Source organism: Ailuropoda melanoleuca, chromosome X (assembly GCF_002007445.2).
Source record: "Ailuropoda melanoleuca isolate Jingjing chromosome X, ASM200744v2, whole genome shotgun sequence".
Classification (NCBI taxonomy): Eukaryota; Metazoa; Chordata; class Mammalia; order Carnivora; family Ursidae; genus Ailuropoda; species Ailuropoda melanoleuca.
This window is the reverse complement of record NC_048238.1, coordinates 111,284,099-111,300,857: the sequence shown is the minus strand read 5'-3', so window position 1 is coordinate 111,300,857 and position 16,759 is coordinate 111,284,099. Positions and strand designations below refer to the sequence as shown.

Here is a 16,759-nt window from a genome sequence, read left to right as displayed (position 1 = left end):
CTAACAGCCCTTTTCTTCCCTGGTATCCCAGGGCACCCTCCCGCCCCCCTTCTGCCCCCCAGCACCAGCACCCCGAGGCCCCGCAGTCCCCCAGCACCCTGTGAGACCGAGGTCCCCCACCCCCGGAAGTTGCAGACGTCAGCCTCTACACTCCCCTCCCCAGGTAAGAGGGCCCGGGTGTTGGGCTTGATGGACCTTTGGAAAGGGCCACCTTGACCATGGCCACTGCCGTAGACCATACTGTCAGTCTCTGCCTGCCTCTCACTGGTACCTTTATGAAGCTTTTCCAGGCTCCCAGACCCATTCTGGGGCTGAGCTCCTTCCTGTCCCAAGCCCTGCTGCCCTCCAGCCACCACCACCATATCCAGCCCCTTCCTCTACCAAGGTAGGTGGGTCCTGATAAGGAGCAAAAAATGTAGCCCAGCAGGGCCAGCCAGGAGGCAGCTGGGATAGGGGGTACTTGTGACTTTCAGGCAAGAGGGGAAGACAGGACCTCAGCTAATCCAGGATCTCTGCCCACAGCCTAGCCCAGAGATCCCAGTGTCCCTCCTGCAGGGAGCCCAGCCCTCTCCATTCTGCTGGCCCCTCAGTGAGATCTCCCAGGGCACCCACAACTTCTCAGAAGAGCTGAAGATCGGGGAGGGCGGCTTCGGGTGTGTGTACCGGGCGGTGATGAGGAACACACTATACGCTGTGAAGAGGCTGAAGGAGGTGGGTGTCGCCTTCCCTGCAAAGGCCCTGGCAGGTTGTCAACAGACCCTCACTTTTCTGGTCCTTCTCCCATGCTTCCCCATGTACCTCCTTCAGCCCTCTGATTCCCCAGTTCAAGATCCCCAGCGCCTTGGTGCTTCTGGGCCCAGGACAGGTGGCAGTGAGAGTGGCCATCAGGCCTTGGCTGCAAGAGCTTCATGCCGCCTCCCCGCCCTCATTTTCCTTGCGGGCTGCAGGGGGCGGACCTGGAGTGGACCACAGTGAAGCAGAGCTTCCTGACCGAAGTGGAGCAGCTGTCACGGTGAGTCGGGGGCAGGAGAACCACGGCAGGGCCCCTTTGGCCTCCAGGACCACAAAGTGTGGTACCTGGCTCCCTCAGGCCCCCAGAGCCTGCCAGGCCCAGCAGGAACTGCCCCCCCCATGATGGTCAGATAGAAAGCGTGGTGGAGGCTGGGGGCCAGAGTGCTCAGGTCCCCCTTTTCCCAGCAGCTTTCGTCACCCAAACATTGTGGACTTCGCTGGCTACTGCGCTCAGAGTGGCTTCTATTGCCTCGTCTATGGCTTTCTGCCCAGTGGCTCGCTGGAAGACCGCCTCCACTGCCAGGTAGCCGTCCCTGGCCTGGCACGCTTCCCCGGACCCAGAGGGGTCTCGGCACCTGGCTCTGTGAGTGGGTTCCACTAGCGGGCAGGGCCCGGGCTCAGGGTTTGGCCCAAGGTGGGCCACTGTTTTCCACGGCACCCTTCCCTGTGGTCTCTCCCTGGCTCTTTGCGTGCCTGGGAGCCTGGGTCATGCTGCCTCTAAAAAAGGGGTTATTGACTCAGTGCCCCAATTGACGCCTCTCCCTTTTGCAAGCACAGTAGCTGAAGGGTCTTGTCAGCATGGCCCTCGAGAAAAGGGGTCAGTGGGCAGTAAACTGCGCCATCTGGACCTGCAACTGGTCTTCCTCTAGCCGTGTACCCACAAGACACAAGGGCTGATGGCACACAGGGCACTTCTGCTCTCAGGATAAGCACACAGTGCCGGAGGAGGTGGGGAGAATGCCTCCGCCAACATCCCGATTGCCCCAGGGAGAAGGGGGACCTCCAGGCACCGAGGAGCGCCCCATCTCGTGAGGACTCTGGGAAGCACACTGCACGTGCTTTGCAAAGCAGTGGAATAGCCTAGCCCACCTTCTGGGGCAGTAGCTCCCGTGGAGTTTGCTCTTCATTTTCCAGAAGAGGAAACTGAGGCCCAGAGAGTGAAGTGGCTTGTCTAGAACCCACAGGGACAGGTGGAGGGAGAGTTGGGGCCAAGGAACAGTGGCCTCCCAGCCTCTCCCGTGCCCGTCTGCTTCCTCTGCCACTCCAGACCCAGGCCTGCCCCCCTCTCTCCTGGCCTCAGCGACTGAACATCCTTCTGGGCACAGCACGGGCGATTCAGTTTTTACATCAGGACAGCCCCAGCCTCATCCATGGAGACATCAAAAGGTGAAGAGGGGCCACAGCCAGGCCCCTGGGGCCTCTGAGCGCTGTAAAGGTGGAGTCTGTGGCAGGCAGCCGTGGCGCTTGCTCTCCGAGTCCTAGGAGCCCTGCTCTGGGTGTCCCCCATGACACTAGGGCTGAGCTGAGGGATGGGGTGGAGCCCCGGGTCACTGAGTACCTGGCATGGGACAGGTGTGGAAACAGAGGCTAAGGAACCCCCCCCCCAGCGATGAGCAGAGACCAAACTGTGTGAGGGGCCCCCAGGTAGCCAGACCACCCTGAGTCCAGTGCTGTTGGAGCCAGGCCGGTGTGGGGTGCAGAGCTGGCCAGGGCCAATCTGACACCGCTCCTTCCCTCCCCAAGTTCCAATGTCCTTCTGGATGAGAGACTGATGCCCAAACTGGGAGACTTCGGCCTGGCCCGTCTCAGCCGTTTTGCAGGGGCCAGTCCCAGCCAGAGCAGCACAGTGGCCCGGACTCGGACCGTGCGTGGCACCCTGGCCTACCTGCCCGAGGAGTACGTGAAGACAGGGAGACTGGCTGTGGACACGGATACCTTCAGCTTTGGCGTGGTGAGCCGCTGGCCCCTTTGCTGGCTCGGGGATGGGGGAGCTGCGGCCAAGCAAGGGCAGGAGAGCCTGGCTAATTCCATATAAGACCAGAGGCCAAGTTGGCAGGAAGCTAACAAGAGCTTCAGCTCCAGGGCCCCTCTCTCCCTGACAAAGGCCCCTCCTGTGGGGGCCCTGCATCTCATTTCCCATGTGTAGTTTTGCAATCCTTTTCTTCGAGTGCACCCTCCAGCCGCCGAAGCATGTGGTTCCCCCTTTGCCGGCAGCATGTGGTTCCCCCTTTGCCGGCAGCCCATCCTCATCTGCCCGTCCAAAGGCTGTGCCCCTGTCAGCCTTAGCAAGCTCTTTGGGCTGGGCCTCCTTGTCCACCCCAGAAGCCCCGCTGCATGTGACCCTCCCTGCCAAGGCCTGGGGCAGCACCATCCCAGAAGCCACTGCTACACTCTCCGTCCTGCCCTCTCCAGGTAGTGCTGGAGACCCTGTCCGGCCAGAGGGCTGTGAGGACACATGGTGCTGGGACCAAGTATTTGGTGAGCCTCCTGAGCTGGGGCAGGAACGAGGGAGGCAGGGAGGCAGAGCGGAGAGGGAGGGAGGCAGGGAGACAGCAGGGAGGGAGGCAGGGAGGCAGAGGGGAGAGGGAGGGAGGCAGGGAGACAGCAGGGAGGGAGGCAGGCACGGAGGGAGGGACAGACGCAGAGAGGGAGGCAGGGAAGCGCTACTCCTGATAACCAACAGGTGCAGCCCTGGAGGGTGGAATGATCTGGAATGCAGTGCCCCACAGAAGCCAGCCTCTGCTACTGCTGACTCATCTTTGAAAGTAGGCAGGGCTCCAAACAGCTTCCCTTGACCCTGCTGAGGAAAAACCTGTCTTTCTTCTGCAGATGCTAAGGGCCTTTCCAGACCCCACCTGGCCTGGGAGCGGGGAAGGGGGCCACCCAGCAGGGCAATCCCAGTGCTCTGGGACCAGAAGCTACTGTGGAAAATAGAACACAGGCCCTGGGAGAGGTTGTGGTGGGAAATCGGACAAGCCGTGGATGAGCGCTCCCGGTTGTGGGAGGCAGCCCCCACCCCTGGATTCTTTTGGCCTCCCCGGGGGCTGAGACAGGAGGTGTGCCCTCTAGTCCCAGTTTGATAGTGGTCCTTGCCGGAGGACCCATTTCCCTCCATGCGAACAGACCTTATACACGTGCCGTGCTCAGACCCTTCCTGGGCCCAGAACACATTCGCTCAACGTTTGTCCTGGCTTGGGACTGTTTTCTGTCCGTTACCAAGTCCCGGTGGCTCTGGGCGAGAATCGGGGAGCTATCCGGGAGCCCTCCTTCCCTCACCTTCTACACCCGTCAGCACATCCTGTTGGCCCTGTGTGGTAGAGCCAAGCCAATTCAGGCTGCTCTCCACGTTGTCACAGCTGCCCCAGGGCGGCATGCCAGACTCCTCAGGGATCCTTCTTTGGGCTTCTTTGGACTCTTCCTATTTGTTCTCCACGCCACGGCCAAAGCAATCTTTCAAACACAGAGATTGTGGAAGCCCCTTTGCCATCCCACTGTGCTTGGGGTGAAGGCCCAATCCCTTAACATGGCCACAACTCCCCAGGTCCTGCTATCACCAGCCTTCTCTCTGTCCCCCAGACTCAGCTAGCTCCCCCCTGCCTGCCCCAGGGCCTTGGTTTGAGCCTTTCTTTCTGCCCGAAAGGCCACCCCCCACCCAGGTGCTTCCTCCTGGCCCTTCCCATTCAAAACCCAAGATGGCCTCCAGTCCCCTTGGCACCCCTGGGTACCTCTCTGTGGGATACTCCCTTTCCTCCTTGGCTCTGACCTCTGGCTAATTCATGCCTTCCGATCCCAGCTCCCAAGGGTTACTTGCTCAGGCCCTGGTCAGAAGCCCCATGGGCCTGCCTGTCGAAGTTTTCCGTTGGCTTAGAGACTTGTTGGTGTCTCCTCCACACCAGGAAGTCAGCTCTATGAGGGTGGGCCCAGGGTGCTCTGTCTCTGGATTCCTAGGGCCTGGGGCAGTGCTGGGCACACAGTGGGTGCTTAATAAATCTCCAGAAAGACCACAGGAGTCAGTGATGAGAGCCTGGGGAATGGGGCCGAAGGCATGCCCCCCTGCCCCCCGCCCATGGCCACACTCATAGTATCTGTCCCACAGAAAGACCTGGTTGAAGAAGAGGCTGAGGAGGCCGGGCTGGCTCTGAAAAGCACCCAGACCACACTCCAAGCAGGTCTGCCCACAGATGCCTGGGCTGTCCCAATTGCCACCCAGATCTGTAAGAAACACCTGGACCCCAGGCCTGGGCCATGCCCACCTGAGCTGGGCCTGGCCCTGGGCCAGCTGGTTTGCTGCTGCCTGCACCGCCGGGCCAAGAGGAGACCCCCCATGACCCAGGTAGCCCTGGGCGGGGGGGTTGGACGGGGTTGCGGGGAGAGGTGGTAAGGACAGAAAGCGGTGGAGACTCTGGCTGCCTGTGGTGGGTGGTGGCTTATTAGAAACCCCATATTCATGGTGCTGCCCATGGCACCTGCCAGACCTCTTTCTGGAGACACAGTCTCCAAACATTTTTAGCTTGCCCTTCAGTTCTTCTTAGGGTGGCTGGAGCCCCCTGCTGAACCCCATCTGGTAGGTAGATAGAAGCAAAGGGCTTTTACTGCGCCCCCTTCTGGGTGCACTGTGCCACTGCATCGGCTTTTTTTTCTGTCCCCTCCCTGACCCTCACCTCTCTCCCTCTGACAGTTGAGAATGGACAGGCCCCATTTGAGGGCAGTAGGGCAGTGAGATTTGCTTTCCAGAAGATGGAGAAAAGCCATTCTCAGTCCTTCGTTTTAGTGGCCATGACTTCTCAACATTCCTTGTGACAGGGATAAAGAAGCAAGGGACAGAGTTTTCCCAGCTTTGTGGTCCCTGCAGCCCCCAGGAAGCCCAAGCCCCAAGACAGGCCACAGATGACCTGGAGCAGCCCTGTGGTATGACCACGGTGTGCTGGGGCAGGGCCCTCTTACGTGAGGACTGTGATTGTTCTGAGTGGCCTGCCCGTGGAGCTGGGGAGAGCCCCACCCAGGCCATTCACCTGAGAGCCCTCTCTCTCTCCTCACAGGTGTATGAGAGTCTGGAGAAGCTGCAGGCAGCCATGGCAGGACCAGCCTTGGAGCCAGAGGCTGCCAGCCATGGCCCCTCTTCCCCACAGGAGAACTCCTACATTTCCCTCACTGGCAGTGCCTCAAGTGGTGCCAGTCCACTGCAGCCCCTGGCGGTTCCCTCGGGAGCACCAGCCCAGGCTCCAGAGTGGCTCCAGAAAGGCCCCAACCAGCCTGTGGAGAGTGACGAGAGTGTGTCCGGCCTGTCTGCTGCCCTGCATTCCTGGCACCTGAGCCCAAGCTGCCCCCCAGGCCTGGCCTTGCCAGGCGGCCCTGGGCAAGGGGCCACCGTGTGGGCCCCAGAACCCCTTGGGCAGGCCAGCTGTACTCAAGGGGGCACCACCCAAGAGTCAAGCTGGGGAAGTGACCCAGGGCCCCAGCTGACAGCTGTGGAAGGTAGCTGGGGACAGGTGCCCAGAAGAGGGACCAGGGGCCTCTTTTGGTGACAGTCCCCATACTCCCTGCCCCCAGCCTTGTGGGAGGTGAGAACTGGGGGCCTGCTCTTAATCTCACTCTGTCCTTAGCAAGCTCCAGGCCCTGACCTTCAGGTGGGTGAGAAGAGGCCAGGAGCCCACTTCCTGAAAGCTGGGAACAAGGAAGGCTTTATTCAGGACTGGGTTCCTGGCCTTGCCAGGAGCTGGGGCAACAGCATGGCCCCTTCCAGGCCTTTCCTTCAGAGACGGCATGGAGGACTTCTGTCCCCGAGGGGCAGGGAGCTAAGATGGGGGCTGGGAAGAGCCGTGAGGTGAGCAGCGTCACGGAGGAGTTCCCAGGGCCCGCGGCCCCGGCAGCTGAGAGGGTGCTCTCTCTGCCCCAGGATCGCTCTGGAGCAGCCCCGCGTCTTCGCAGCCGCCACGGATTGTCATCAACCCGGCCCGACGGAAGATGGTGCAGAAGCTGGCCTTGTATGAGGATGGGGTCCTGGACAGCCTGCAGCTTCTGTCCTCGAGCTCCCTCCCAGGTACCCCTGGGACTGGCCACTATGGGGCCGGAGGCTCGAGGGACAGGGCTCGGACCCCAGAGGGGCCCCTGCTGCTCTGTGTGCCCTCTGCAGCTAGATGGCCAGCCTCCAGGGCCGCTCGGGCACGCTTCCTCATGCCAGCCCCGAACAGCAGGGGGTTTGTTCCCATGGGCATGGACAAGGCCTCTGCTCCCTGAGGGCGTGGGACAGCCCTTCTAACGATGGCTAGAAGCCCACCCTGCCCCCCACGTCTCCCCCGGGAAGTTATGTATTCCGGACAAGGCCTTGTTCGAGCTCCCTCACCCCCTCCTGATAACAGCACCTTCCCTTAGCCTGGGGGTGTCAGCCCCCCCCCCAGTTGCTTCCAGAACATCCGAAGCTCCAGTAGGTACTTTCCCTTCTAGGTGCTATTTGAAGAAGAGCTGCTTAAGAATAGAGACCCCTAATTCCAGAGACTGCCCGGGAGCTGAGATGGAAGGCTTCTGGCGGCTACGGAGCCTCCCCCATTCATTAACTGGCATTTCTTCCTTCTGCAGGCCTAGGTGTGGAACGCCAAAACAGGCAGGGGCCTGAAGAGAGTGATGAATTTCAGAGTTGATCTGTTCACCTGCAGATTCCCCAAACCTGGAAGTCAAAGTTCTCATAGTCGGAAGTTCTCATGGCTCTCGAATCCTCAGCAGCCTGTGGGCGGTGGGGGGTGGGGGCCTCCTCCTCACAGGGGAGAGCAGGTGGTGGCCCCAGCTGCTCTAGGGGTGTGGGCACAGGCTGGGCTCCGAGCCACCCCGGCCAGCTGCTAGAAGCTGTCAGTAGGGCAGGACATCTCAAAGGCCTGCCTTCATTCCAGCATCTGGGGGACAGGAAAGCCGTTGTCGTCGGAGGGGCACACAGCTGTGGGAGGAGTGCGTGTGTGAGGGCTGCTGGTTGCACAGGCCGGGGAGAAAAAGTGAGCAAGGAGCTGGCTCCCCTAAGAGCTGGGCAGGGCAGCCCTTAGCCCTTCTCTTTGGACTTAGGGACCGTTCTGTAGATCAGAGCATATGAGGCCTGGGGCCCTCCCAGCCACTCATGACTTAGCAAAGTAAGGTATGGCCGTTCTATGGTTCAGTTCACGAATGAGACACCCCAGAGAGCCCAGCAGTGTCCTCTCATCAGGCCTGTGTCTGCAGGCTGCACCAGGGACCCGGGAGCGAAGCCTAACGCGATGGCCTGCTGGCCAGGCCACCCCTGGGAGCACCCACCGACAGGTGCCAAGCCAGGTCAGGCTCCAGAGGCCATTGGGTTGGTCCCAGGGCCAGGCACTGATGATGAGAGGGGCCGCTACCCCAAGGTTGGGCTAGGCCCAAACCTGGTGTTACCCAGACAGTGAGAAGCCCCAGGAAGGTGCGGAGTTGGAAGCAAGGCAAAGAGAGAGAAAGAAGAAAATGGGACTCACATTTTGAAAAGCAAGTCAGGTTTCATGTAACTGTCTCGGAAAGTAGCACAGGCTGACGATGATGTGTCTGCGATCACAAGTCACACTACATGCCCCCCGAAGCTAGGCATTGGTGAAGTCCGAGTTGTCCAGGAGGAATAAAAGCTTATGTCTCAATCTGGCTGTACTCGCTTGAGTCTTTGCGATGCTTTTCATCTCAGGGTTCCTAACTCTTTAGCCCCAACATCAGAAGCACTCCCCCGCCCCCCACTAAACAAATCCTCTCGAGGCTCCTGTCTCCACGCCCATGTAGTTTTTATGGGTTTTGATGCTATTGTAAACTGTATCTTTATTTCATTTTCTTTCTTTTTTTTTGGTGGAGTAGGAGGGTCAGAAAGAGAGGAAGAGTGAGAATCTCAGGCAGGCTCCATGCACAGCGTGTGAGCCCAGCTCGAGGCTCGATCTCACAACCCTGAGATCATGACCTGAGCCAAAATCAGGAGTCCGACACTCAACCGACTGAGCCACCCAGGTGCCCCTTTATTTCATTTTATCACTGATCATTGATACTTACTGGAAATACAATTGAGCTTTTTAAACTTTATTTATTTATTTATTTATTTATTTATTTTTAAAGATTTTACCCATTTCAGAGGGGGAGAGACAGCACAAGCAGGGGGAGGAACAGAGGGAGAGGTGGACTCCCCGCTGAGCAGGGAGCTCGATGTGGGCTCAATCCCAGGACCCCAAGATCATGACCTGAGCTGAAGGCGGTCGCTTCACTGACTGAGCCCCCCCGGGCGTCCCCTGCAATTGACTTGTTAATAATGGCTTTGCATTCTGTAGGCTTGCTGAAATTCATTTATTAACTCCAGTAGGTTCTTGTTTTATTTTTTGGCGCCAAAATTAAGGAATGGACCAAGCTCTAGTCGTTTTGTTTGTTTGTTTGTTTGTTTTTGTTTTTAAATATTTTATTTATTTATTCGACAGAGATAGAGACAGCCAGCGAGAGGGAACACAAGCAGGGGCAGCGGGAGAGGAAGAAGCAGGCTCACAGCAGAGGAGCCCGACGTGGGGCTCGACGTGGGGCTCGATCCCATAACGCCGGGATCACGCCCTGAGCCGAAGGCAGACGCTTAACCGCTGTGCCACCCAGGCGCCCCTCTAGTCGTTTTTTTGAGTAAACATCTTATAATAGTCTATGTACAATCACTTCTTCTGGAAATAAAGGTAGTTACCACTTCTTTTCCAATCTGTATGCCTTTCCATTCTTTTTCTTGCCTTACTGCACTGGTTAGGACCTCGAACCAAATGTTGTATAGAGGTGGTGAAAATGCACATCCTTGCCTTGTTCTCAAACTTGGGTGCAAAATGTTGTCTTTCGTTCTGTCTCTTACCATTGCTAACCTCTCTTGGGAATTTTTGCATCTATGTTCACGAAGGATATTGACCTGCAGTTTTCTGGTAATGTCTATCTGGCTTTGGTATCAGGGCCCTCATAAAACAAAATTGGAAAGCGTTCCCTTCTCTTACATTCTCAAAGGGCTTGTGTACTTCACAAGTGTTAGTTCAGTATTTTGATGGATTCACCAGTGAAGTCATCTCCACCAGGAGTTTTCTTTGTGAAGGTTTTGAATTACAAATTCAATTCCTTTAGGGCTGCCTGGCTGGCTCAGTTGGTAGTGTGTGCAACTGCTGATCTTGGTTGTAAGTTTGAGTCCCATGTTGGGTGTAGAGATTACGTAAAAATAAAATCTTAAAATTAAATTCCTTCAGATATTGAGCCATTTGGATTTTGTTTCTTCCTGTGTCTGTTTCAGTAATTTGTGTCTTTCAAGGAATTTGTCTGTTGTGTCTAAGTTGACATAAGTTAATACCCCTTTATCAACCCTTTATAGGCTCTGCACTGATGTCCCTTCTCATTCCTTGTTTGGGTATTTTGTGTCTTTCCTTTTTTTTTTTTTTTTTTTTTTTTTTTTTTTTTTTTTTTTTTTTGATCTGCCTAGAGAGAGGCTTATCAGTTTTTCTGACCACTCTAAAGAACCAAGTTTGGTCTCATTGATTTTTCTTCATCGTTTATCCATTTTCTTTAGCTTATCATCTAAAGATTTCCACTCTTTATCATTTCCTTTCTTTCACTTATTTTGGAGTAATAAAACTTATTTGGTGCTTAATTTGCTCGTCCTTTCCAGCTTCCTAAAGTATAACCTTAAATCATTTATTTTAAACCTTTTTCTCGGGGCACCTGCCTGGCTTGGTCAGTGGAGCACGTGACTCTTGATCTCAGTGTCATGAGTTCAAGCCCCATGTTGGGCATGGAGCCTACTTAAAATTTTTTTTAAAAAATTAAACCTTTCTTTTTCTAACAAGCATTTAAAGCTATAAACTCGGGGCGCCTGGGTGGCACAGCGGTTAAGCATCTGCCTTCGGCTCAGGGCATGATCCCGGCGTTATGGGATCGAGCCCCGCGGTTAAGCATCTGCCTTCGGCTCAGGGCATGATCCCGCCACTCCCCCTGCTGTGTTCCCTCTCTCGCTGGCTGTCTCTATCTCTGTCGAATAAATAAATAAAATCTTTAAAAAAAATAAAATAAAATAAAGCTATAAACTCCCTTTGAGAACATCTTTAGCTGCATTCTGTGCGTTTGGGTGTGTTCTATTTTCATTATCGTTGTGTTCATAACGTTTTCTAATTTCCCTTGTGATTACTTCTTTAACCAATGACTTCCTGGGAAGTGTATTTAATTTCCAAATATTTGGGGATTTTGCCTGTATCTCTTTGTAATGTGTTTTTAATTACATTGTAGTACAGAGAATTCATTCTGTCTGATTTCATTTCTTTTAAAGTTATTGAGGCTTGTTTCATGGCCTAGCATCTGCTTCAGCTTGGTGAGTGCTCGACTGTATATTGTGCAGTTGGCTGCTCTGCTGTGCTGACATTTGTCAGTTAGCTCCAGTGGTTCATAGTGCTGTTCAAGTCGTCAGTGTCCTTACTGATTTTCTCTCCGCCAGTTCTCTCTGGCAGACTAAGAGAAAAGTATCACAGCATCCAAATGTAATTGAGGGTTTGTCTTTCTCCTTTGGTTCTGTCAGACTTTGCTGCATCTAGTGTGAAGCTCTCGTTGGGTGCGTACACATGTAGGGATGTTATGTGTTCTCTTTGTTGGAAAGATTTTCTTTATTTGAGAGAGAGCACCAGCAGGGGGAGGGGCAGAGGCGGAAGCAGACTTCCCACTGAGTGGGGAAGCCCAATGTGGCGGTTGGGGGGGGGGTGGCCTCCATCCCAGGACCCTGAGATCATGACCTGAGCTGAAGTCAGACGTTTAATTGACTGAGCCACCCAGGTGCCCATGGACTGTTATATGTTTTCGATAAATTGACCCTTTTTATTATCAGGAAATGCCCCTCTTTATCTCTGATAATGTTACTTCTTTTGACTTCTGCTTTGGCATAGCCACTCCCACTTCCTTATGCTTAATTTATTTCTCAATATAACTTTGTTCTGTTCTTTTAACTTGTCTGTGTCTTTATTTAAAGTGCACTTATGGACAGCATGTGGTTTGGTCTTTTTTTTTTTAAGGTTTTATTTATTTATTTGACAGAGAGAGAGAGACAGCCAGCGAGAGAGGGAACACAAGGCAGGGGGAGTGGGAGAGGAAGAAGCAGGCTCCCAGTGGAGGGGCCTGATGTGGGGCTCGATCCCAGAACGCCGGAATCACGGCCCTGAGCCGGAGGCAGACGCTCAACCGCTGTGCCACCCAGGCGCCCCTGGTCTTACTTTTTAACCAGTCTGATAATCTCTGCCTTTTAATTGGTCTGTTTAATCCATTGATATTTAATGGTTAGGTTTAAGTATACCATCTTGCTATTTGTTTTCTATTCATCCCATCTATTCTTTGTTCCTTTTCTCCTCCATTCCTGACTTCTTCTGGATTAATCAAATGTTTCTGGTCTTCTATTTTCTTTTTCTCTATTGACTTGTTGGCTCTAATAATAGAGACCACAGGGTCAACTCAGGAGACCCCTTCCTGCCCCATGATCTGAAAAGTGCCTTGAGGCAGTCGTCCAGGCTGCTTACCGGGGTCACTGCGTTTGGTTCCCTCCGGATCACAGTCTGGTACTGCCTGTTGTTTTCAATATTTTGCCTAGTATTCTAGTTGTTTTCAACCAGGAGGCTATTCTGGTATTTGTCACCCCACCATGCCAGAATCCCGTTTCTCCTCTCTTTTGAGGAGTTCTTCACTCCTAAGGTCACCCGTTCTTCTCCTGAATCGTAAGGTATGTCCCAGGAGCATCCATTCTTGACCCAACACCTCTCTCCAATCACAACCCTGATTCGTTTTCCTCTTTAAACAGTATATTTTATTCTTTTATTTATTTATTTATTTATTTTTTAGGGAGAGAGCAGGGGAGGGGGCAGAGGGAGAGGGAGAAAGAGAATCTCAAGCAGGCTCCACACCCAGCACGATGCCCAACACGAGACTCAGTCTCATGACCCTGAGATCATGACCTGAGCTGAAATCAAGAGTCGGATGCTGGAGGCACCTAGGTGGCTCAGTTAGTTAAGCATCTGTCTCTGGCTCAGGTTGTGATCTCAGGGTCCTTGTATCAAGGCCCGTGTTGGGCTCCACACTCAGCAGGGAGTGTGCTTGTCCTTCTCCCCCCCCACTTCATGCCCACGCGCGCTCTCTCTCTCTCTCAAATAAATAAATAAAATATATATTTTTTAAAAAGTTCTGGGGCGCCTGGGTGGCACAGCGGTTGGGCGTCTGCCTTCGGCTCAGGGCGTGATCCCGGCGTTATGGGATCAAGCCCCACGTCAGGCTCCTCTGCTGTGAGCCTGCTTCTTCCTCTCCCACTCCCCCTGCTTGTGTTCCCTCTCTCGCTGGCTGTCTCTATCTCTGTTGAATAAATAATAAAATCTTTAAAAAAAAAAATAAATAAAATAAAAATAAAAAGTCAAATGCTTAACTGACTGAGCCACCCAATCAACCCTGTTCCTCTTATAACCAAACTTCTCAAAAAAAGTTGTCTATTTCTTTACTTCTCCCCATTGTCTCTTCTCAAAATAGTTGTCTGTTTCCTTACTTCTCCCCATTGCCTCAACTCCTTTTTTAAAAAGATTTATTTATTTATTTATTTATTTATTTNGCCCCCCTCGCACTTCATGCCCATGCGCGCTCTCTCTCTCTCAAATAAATAAATAAAATATATATTTTTTAAAAAGTCAAATGCTTAACTGACTGAGCCACCCAATCAACCCTGTTCCTCTTTATAACCAAACTTCTCAAAAAAAGTTGTCTATTTCTTTACTTCTCCCCATTGTCTCTTCAACTCCTTTTTTAAAAAGATTTATTTATTTATATTTATTTATTTATGAGAGAGAGAGAGAGAGCACAAATGGAGGGGAGGGTCAGAAGGAGAGGGAGAAGCAGGCTTCCTGCTGAGCAGGGAGCCTGATGTGAGGCTCTGGATTCCAGGACCCTGGGATCATGACCTGAGCTGAAGGCAGACGCTTCACTGACTGAGCCCCCCCGGCGCCCCTCTTCAACTCCTTCTAATCTGCCCCCACCCCACCACCGTGCACCAAAGTGGGGTGTCGACACCAACGATCACGTTGCCAAATCCAGTGGCTCCTTTCTGACTTTATCCTGTGGGACCCTCAGACCCCCTCCTCTTGCGACCTCTGAGACACTGCCCTCTCTGTCTCCTCTACACAAGCTCTACAAGGTGGGAGTCCCTGAGGGAGCACCCCGGGCCCCCTTTGCTACCTGCACTCACTCCTGTGCTGACCTCACTCATTCTCATGGCTCTGAACACCCATCTAGGTATTGATCATTCCCAAAGGACATCTGCAACAACGTACTGTCGTCTGAGCTGTTTATCCGCACTTCCAGCTGCCTACCAGACATGTCCTCTTCCATGTCTCACAGACATCATAAGCCTGAATGAGAAAATGGGACTTCGGATCCCCAGTCACCACAAGCCGTCTGTCTCCGTATGCGACAGAAGCACCCAGGCGTCCAAGCCAGATCCTCAGACGTCGGGCTGTTGTTAATAGACTTCATTAAGGAGGGACAGCTGAAAAGCAGAGAAGTACACCCACCGCGTGTGTGCGGCTCAGTGACTTGTCACGATGCACACAGCCACATGGCACGCACGGTGTAGACCGCGCTGCGTCTGCTCCAAAGCACCCCGAAGTTTAGGGGCTGAAACAATGGCATTTTGTTTGCCCACGGACCTGCAGTTTGGGCAGGGCTCAGACAGGATATGCCTCATCTGCCGCTCTCAGCGTCGGCTGGAACGGTCTGAAGGCCGGGGCTGGAACCATCTGGAGACCCCTGCACACACACGGCTGTCCGCCGAGGACCCTACTGGGGCCAAGACACCTGAACATACCACGTGGCTTCTTCCCAGCACAGGAACTGGCTTCTAAGGGGGAGGGTCTTGCAAGAGCCCTGGGGAGGCTGTGTCACCTTTGCGGCCTGGACTCTGTCGCACTCTCTTCATTAGAAGCAAGTTGCTAAGGCCAGTCTGTACTCAAGGGGAAAGGAATTACAGTCCAACTTTGGGTGGGAGGAGTGCCAAAGAACTCACGGGCATGTTTAAAACCAGTACAAAGGCACTTCTGTCATTCCAGAAAGGTCCGTCACACACAGAGAATGGAATTGTGCAGCACAGGCGCTCTTGCATCCGGCCTCTATACGGGGCTGCGTTGCTGCCCATAGCAGCACCTCATGGCTTTTCATTCCCGTGGAGTGTTCCATTGTATGACCATAGCCCATTTTGTCCCTTCTACCCTTAAGGGACATCCGGGTGGTGTTCAGTTTGGGGCTGGCGTAAATAAAGTGCCTGTCTTGGTGACGTGTACCCTCCTTTCTCGCAGGTGCTGTAACAGGGCTCAGTCTGAGAAGTGGGAGAATAATAAACACGGACAGGGTCAGCCCTGCCGTCTACCCAGGGCTGTGACTTCCGCCTCTGCTGTTGGGCTTGGGGTCAGCATGGTTGGTCTCGGGGCTGGAATTGCTACTGGCGGCCACAGCCCAGGCCAGAACGGCCTCGGGCCCTCCAGCGGCTGTTGGAGCGTAAAAGTGCCCAGTGCTTCACTCCCACTTGCCCAATTCCGTGCAGATTTCCCCCGAGGCCAGCCCTGCCCCAGGACTCCGTGGGGAAGGGAAGTCTGAGAAACCACAGGCACATATGTGTTTGGGGAGGAGGAATGCCGGCTCATAAGGTCGGCTTTAGGGGGTCCTTCCAGACATTGTCCTAAGCAGCTGTACCAATCCCCCCGCCCCGGGCGGGGTGTGAGAGATCCGGTTGCGCCACGTCTTCGCCAGCACCTGATCCGCAAATGTGAACTGCAGTCGTCCTGACGCGCGAGAGGCTGTCGCACCGTGGTTTCGATGTGGAGCATCGGTCCAGTTGCTTACCGGCCCTGTGCGTGTTGTCGTTCTTGCTCACAGGTGGTGCTTCCGAGAGCGGGCAACACGTAAACATCTTCCATCGCTCCGGAGTTTACCTTTTCACTCTGCCAGTGAGGCCTTTGGATGAATAGTTCTTCATTTGAGTGAAGTCCTCTTTATCCATCTTTTCTGTTCTGGTTAATGTTTTCTGTTCTCTGTAGAAGGGGTTTTTGTCTATCCCAAGGGCACGAAGATCTTTTCCTTTGACTTGTAGATGCTTCATTGCTTTACCTTTCATATTTAGGTCTGTGCTACGTCTCAGACAGATTTTTGGTTTTGGTGGTAGGCAGGCATCAAGATGCCCTTTCTTCCCCCACATGGACACCCAATGTATCCCGTACCAGGAGGTGAAAAGGCCATCTTTCCCCACGGAACGAAAGCGGGGACTCCGTCGGTCACCGATCGGCCGGCCTCAGTCGTGCTGCACCCGCGCACCGGCCTAGCCCCGCGCTCGCGGCGCAGTGGCGGGTGCAGCACGACAGGCCCGCTGAGCAGCTTTGTTACGGGAATCTTGGAGCAAGCCGGTTTCTGCCAGTGGCTGTTCTTCAGGGTCGGCCTTCCTCTGCCAGGCCCTCGGCGTTGACACAGAGACCGTGGAGCCGCCGGAACGGTCACCCGCAGCTGGTGGGAACGCAAAATGTTTCAGCCGCTTTGGAAATGGGTTGGGTAGTGCCTTAAACCGTTATCGCGCGCTGGTACGACACGGTACGCCCCATTCCACTTGCTGGATTGACACAAGGGGACTGACATCGCACATCCACACGAAGGCTGGTACGCAAATGTTCCCAGTGGCTCGATTCACAACAGCTGGACGGTGGAAACAAGGCAAATGGACATCAGCTGACCCGACACGCGGAGCGCGCGGTCCTACGACGGAAGACTACCTCGCAGGAAGCAAGGCAGCGCCCCTGGTCTCAGAATTACTACGCGGAGCGAAAGCAGCTGAGCAAAATGTACCCAGAGCGCAAGTCCGTGCGCACGCAGTCGGAGGCAGCGCCGGCTTCTCTCTCGCGACAGAAAGCTGGTCAGCAGCCTCTGAGCAGGGCTGCGGAGGGGA

The 16,759-nt window shown here is 54.4% G+C and overlaps 1 protein-coding gene and 1 long non-coding RNA gene across 2 annotated transcripts in view; both read left to right on the top strand.

Moving 5' to 3' along the window:
• The window catches only part of IRAK1 (interleukin 1 receptor associated kinase 1), an 8,755-nt gene extending 338 nt beyond the window's left edge, over positions 1–8,417 (top strand). The window contains exons 2-13 of the mRNA XM_034649063.1: positions 8–163; positions 282–385; positions 523–711; positions 948–1,012; positions 1,201–1,315; positions 2,060–2,178; positions 2,536–2,743; positions 3,205–3,270; positions 4,889–5,125; positions 5,832–6,267; positions 6,689–6,832; positions 7,369–8,417. Coding sequence (XP_034504954.1) covers positions 8–163; positions 282–385; positions 523–711; positions 948–1,012; positions 1,201–1,315; positions 2,060–2,178; positions 2,536–2,743; positions 3,205–3,270; positions 4,889–5,125; positions 5,832–6,267; positions 6,689–6,832; positions 7,369–7,430 — 1,901 coding nt within the window. The 3' untranslated portion in view covers positions 7,431–8,417. The remainder of the gene's footprint in view (positions 1–7; positions 164–281; positions 386–522; positions 712–947; positions 1,013–1,200; positions 1,316–2,059; positions 2,179–2,535; positions 2,744–3,204; positions 3,271–4,888; positions 5,126–5,831; positions 6,268–6,688; positions 6,833–7,368) is intronic.
• Positions 8,418–8,720: 303 nt separating this feature from the next.
• Positions 8,721–15,100, top strand: LOC109491177. Its single transcript, XR_002144509.2, has 3 exons — positions 8,721–8,772; positions 13,720–13,969; positions 14,068–15,100. It is a non-coding gene; the product is annotated as an uncharacterized LOC109491177 (long non-coding RNA).
• Positions 15,101–16,759: the final 1,659 nt, after the last annotated feature.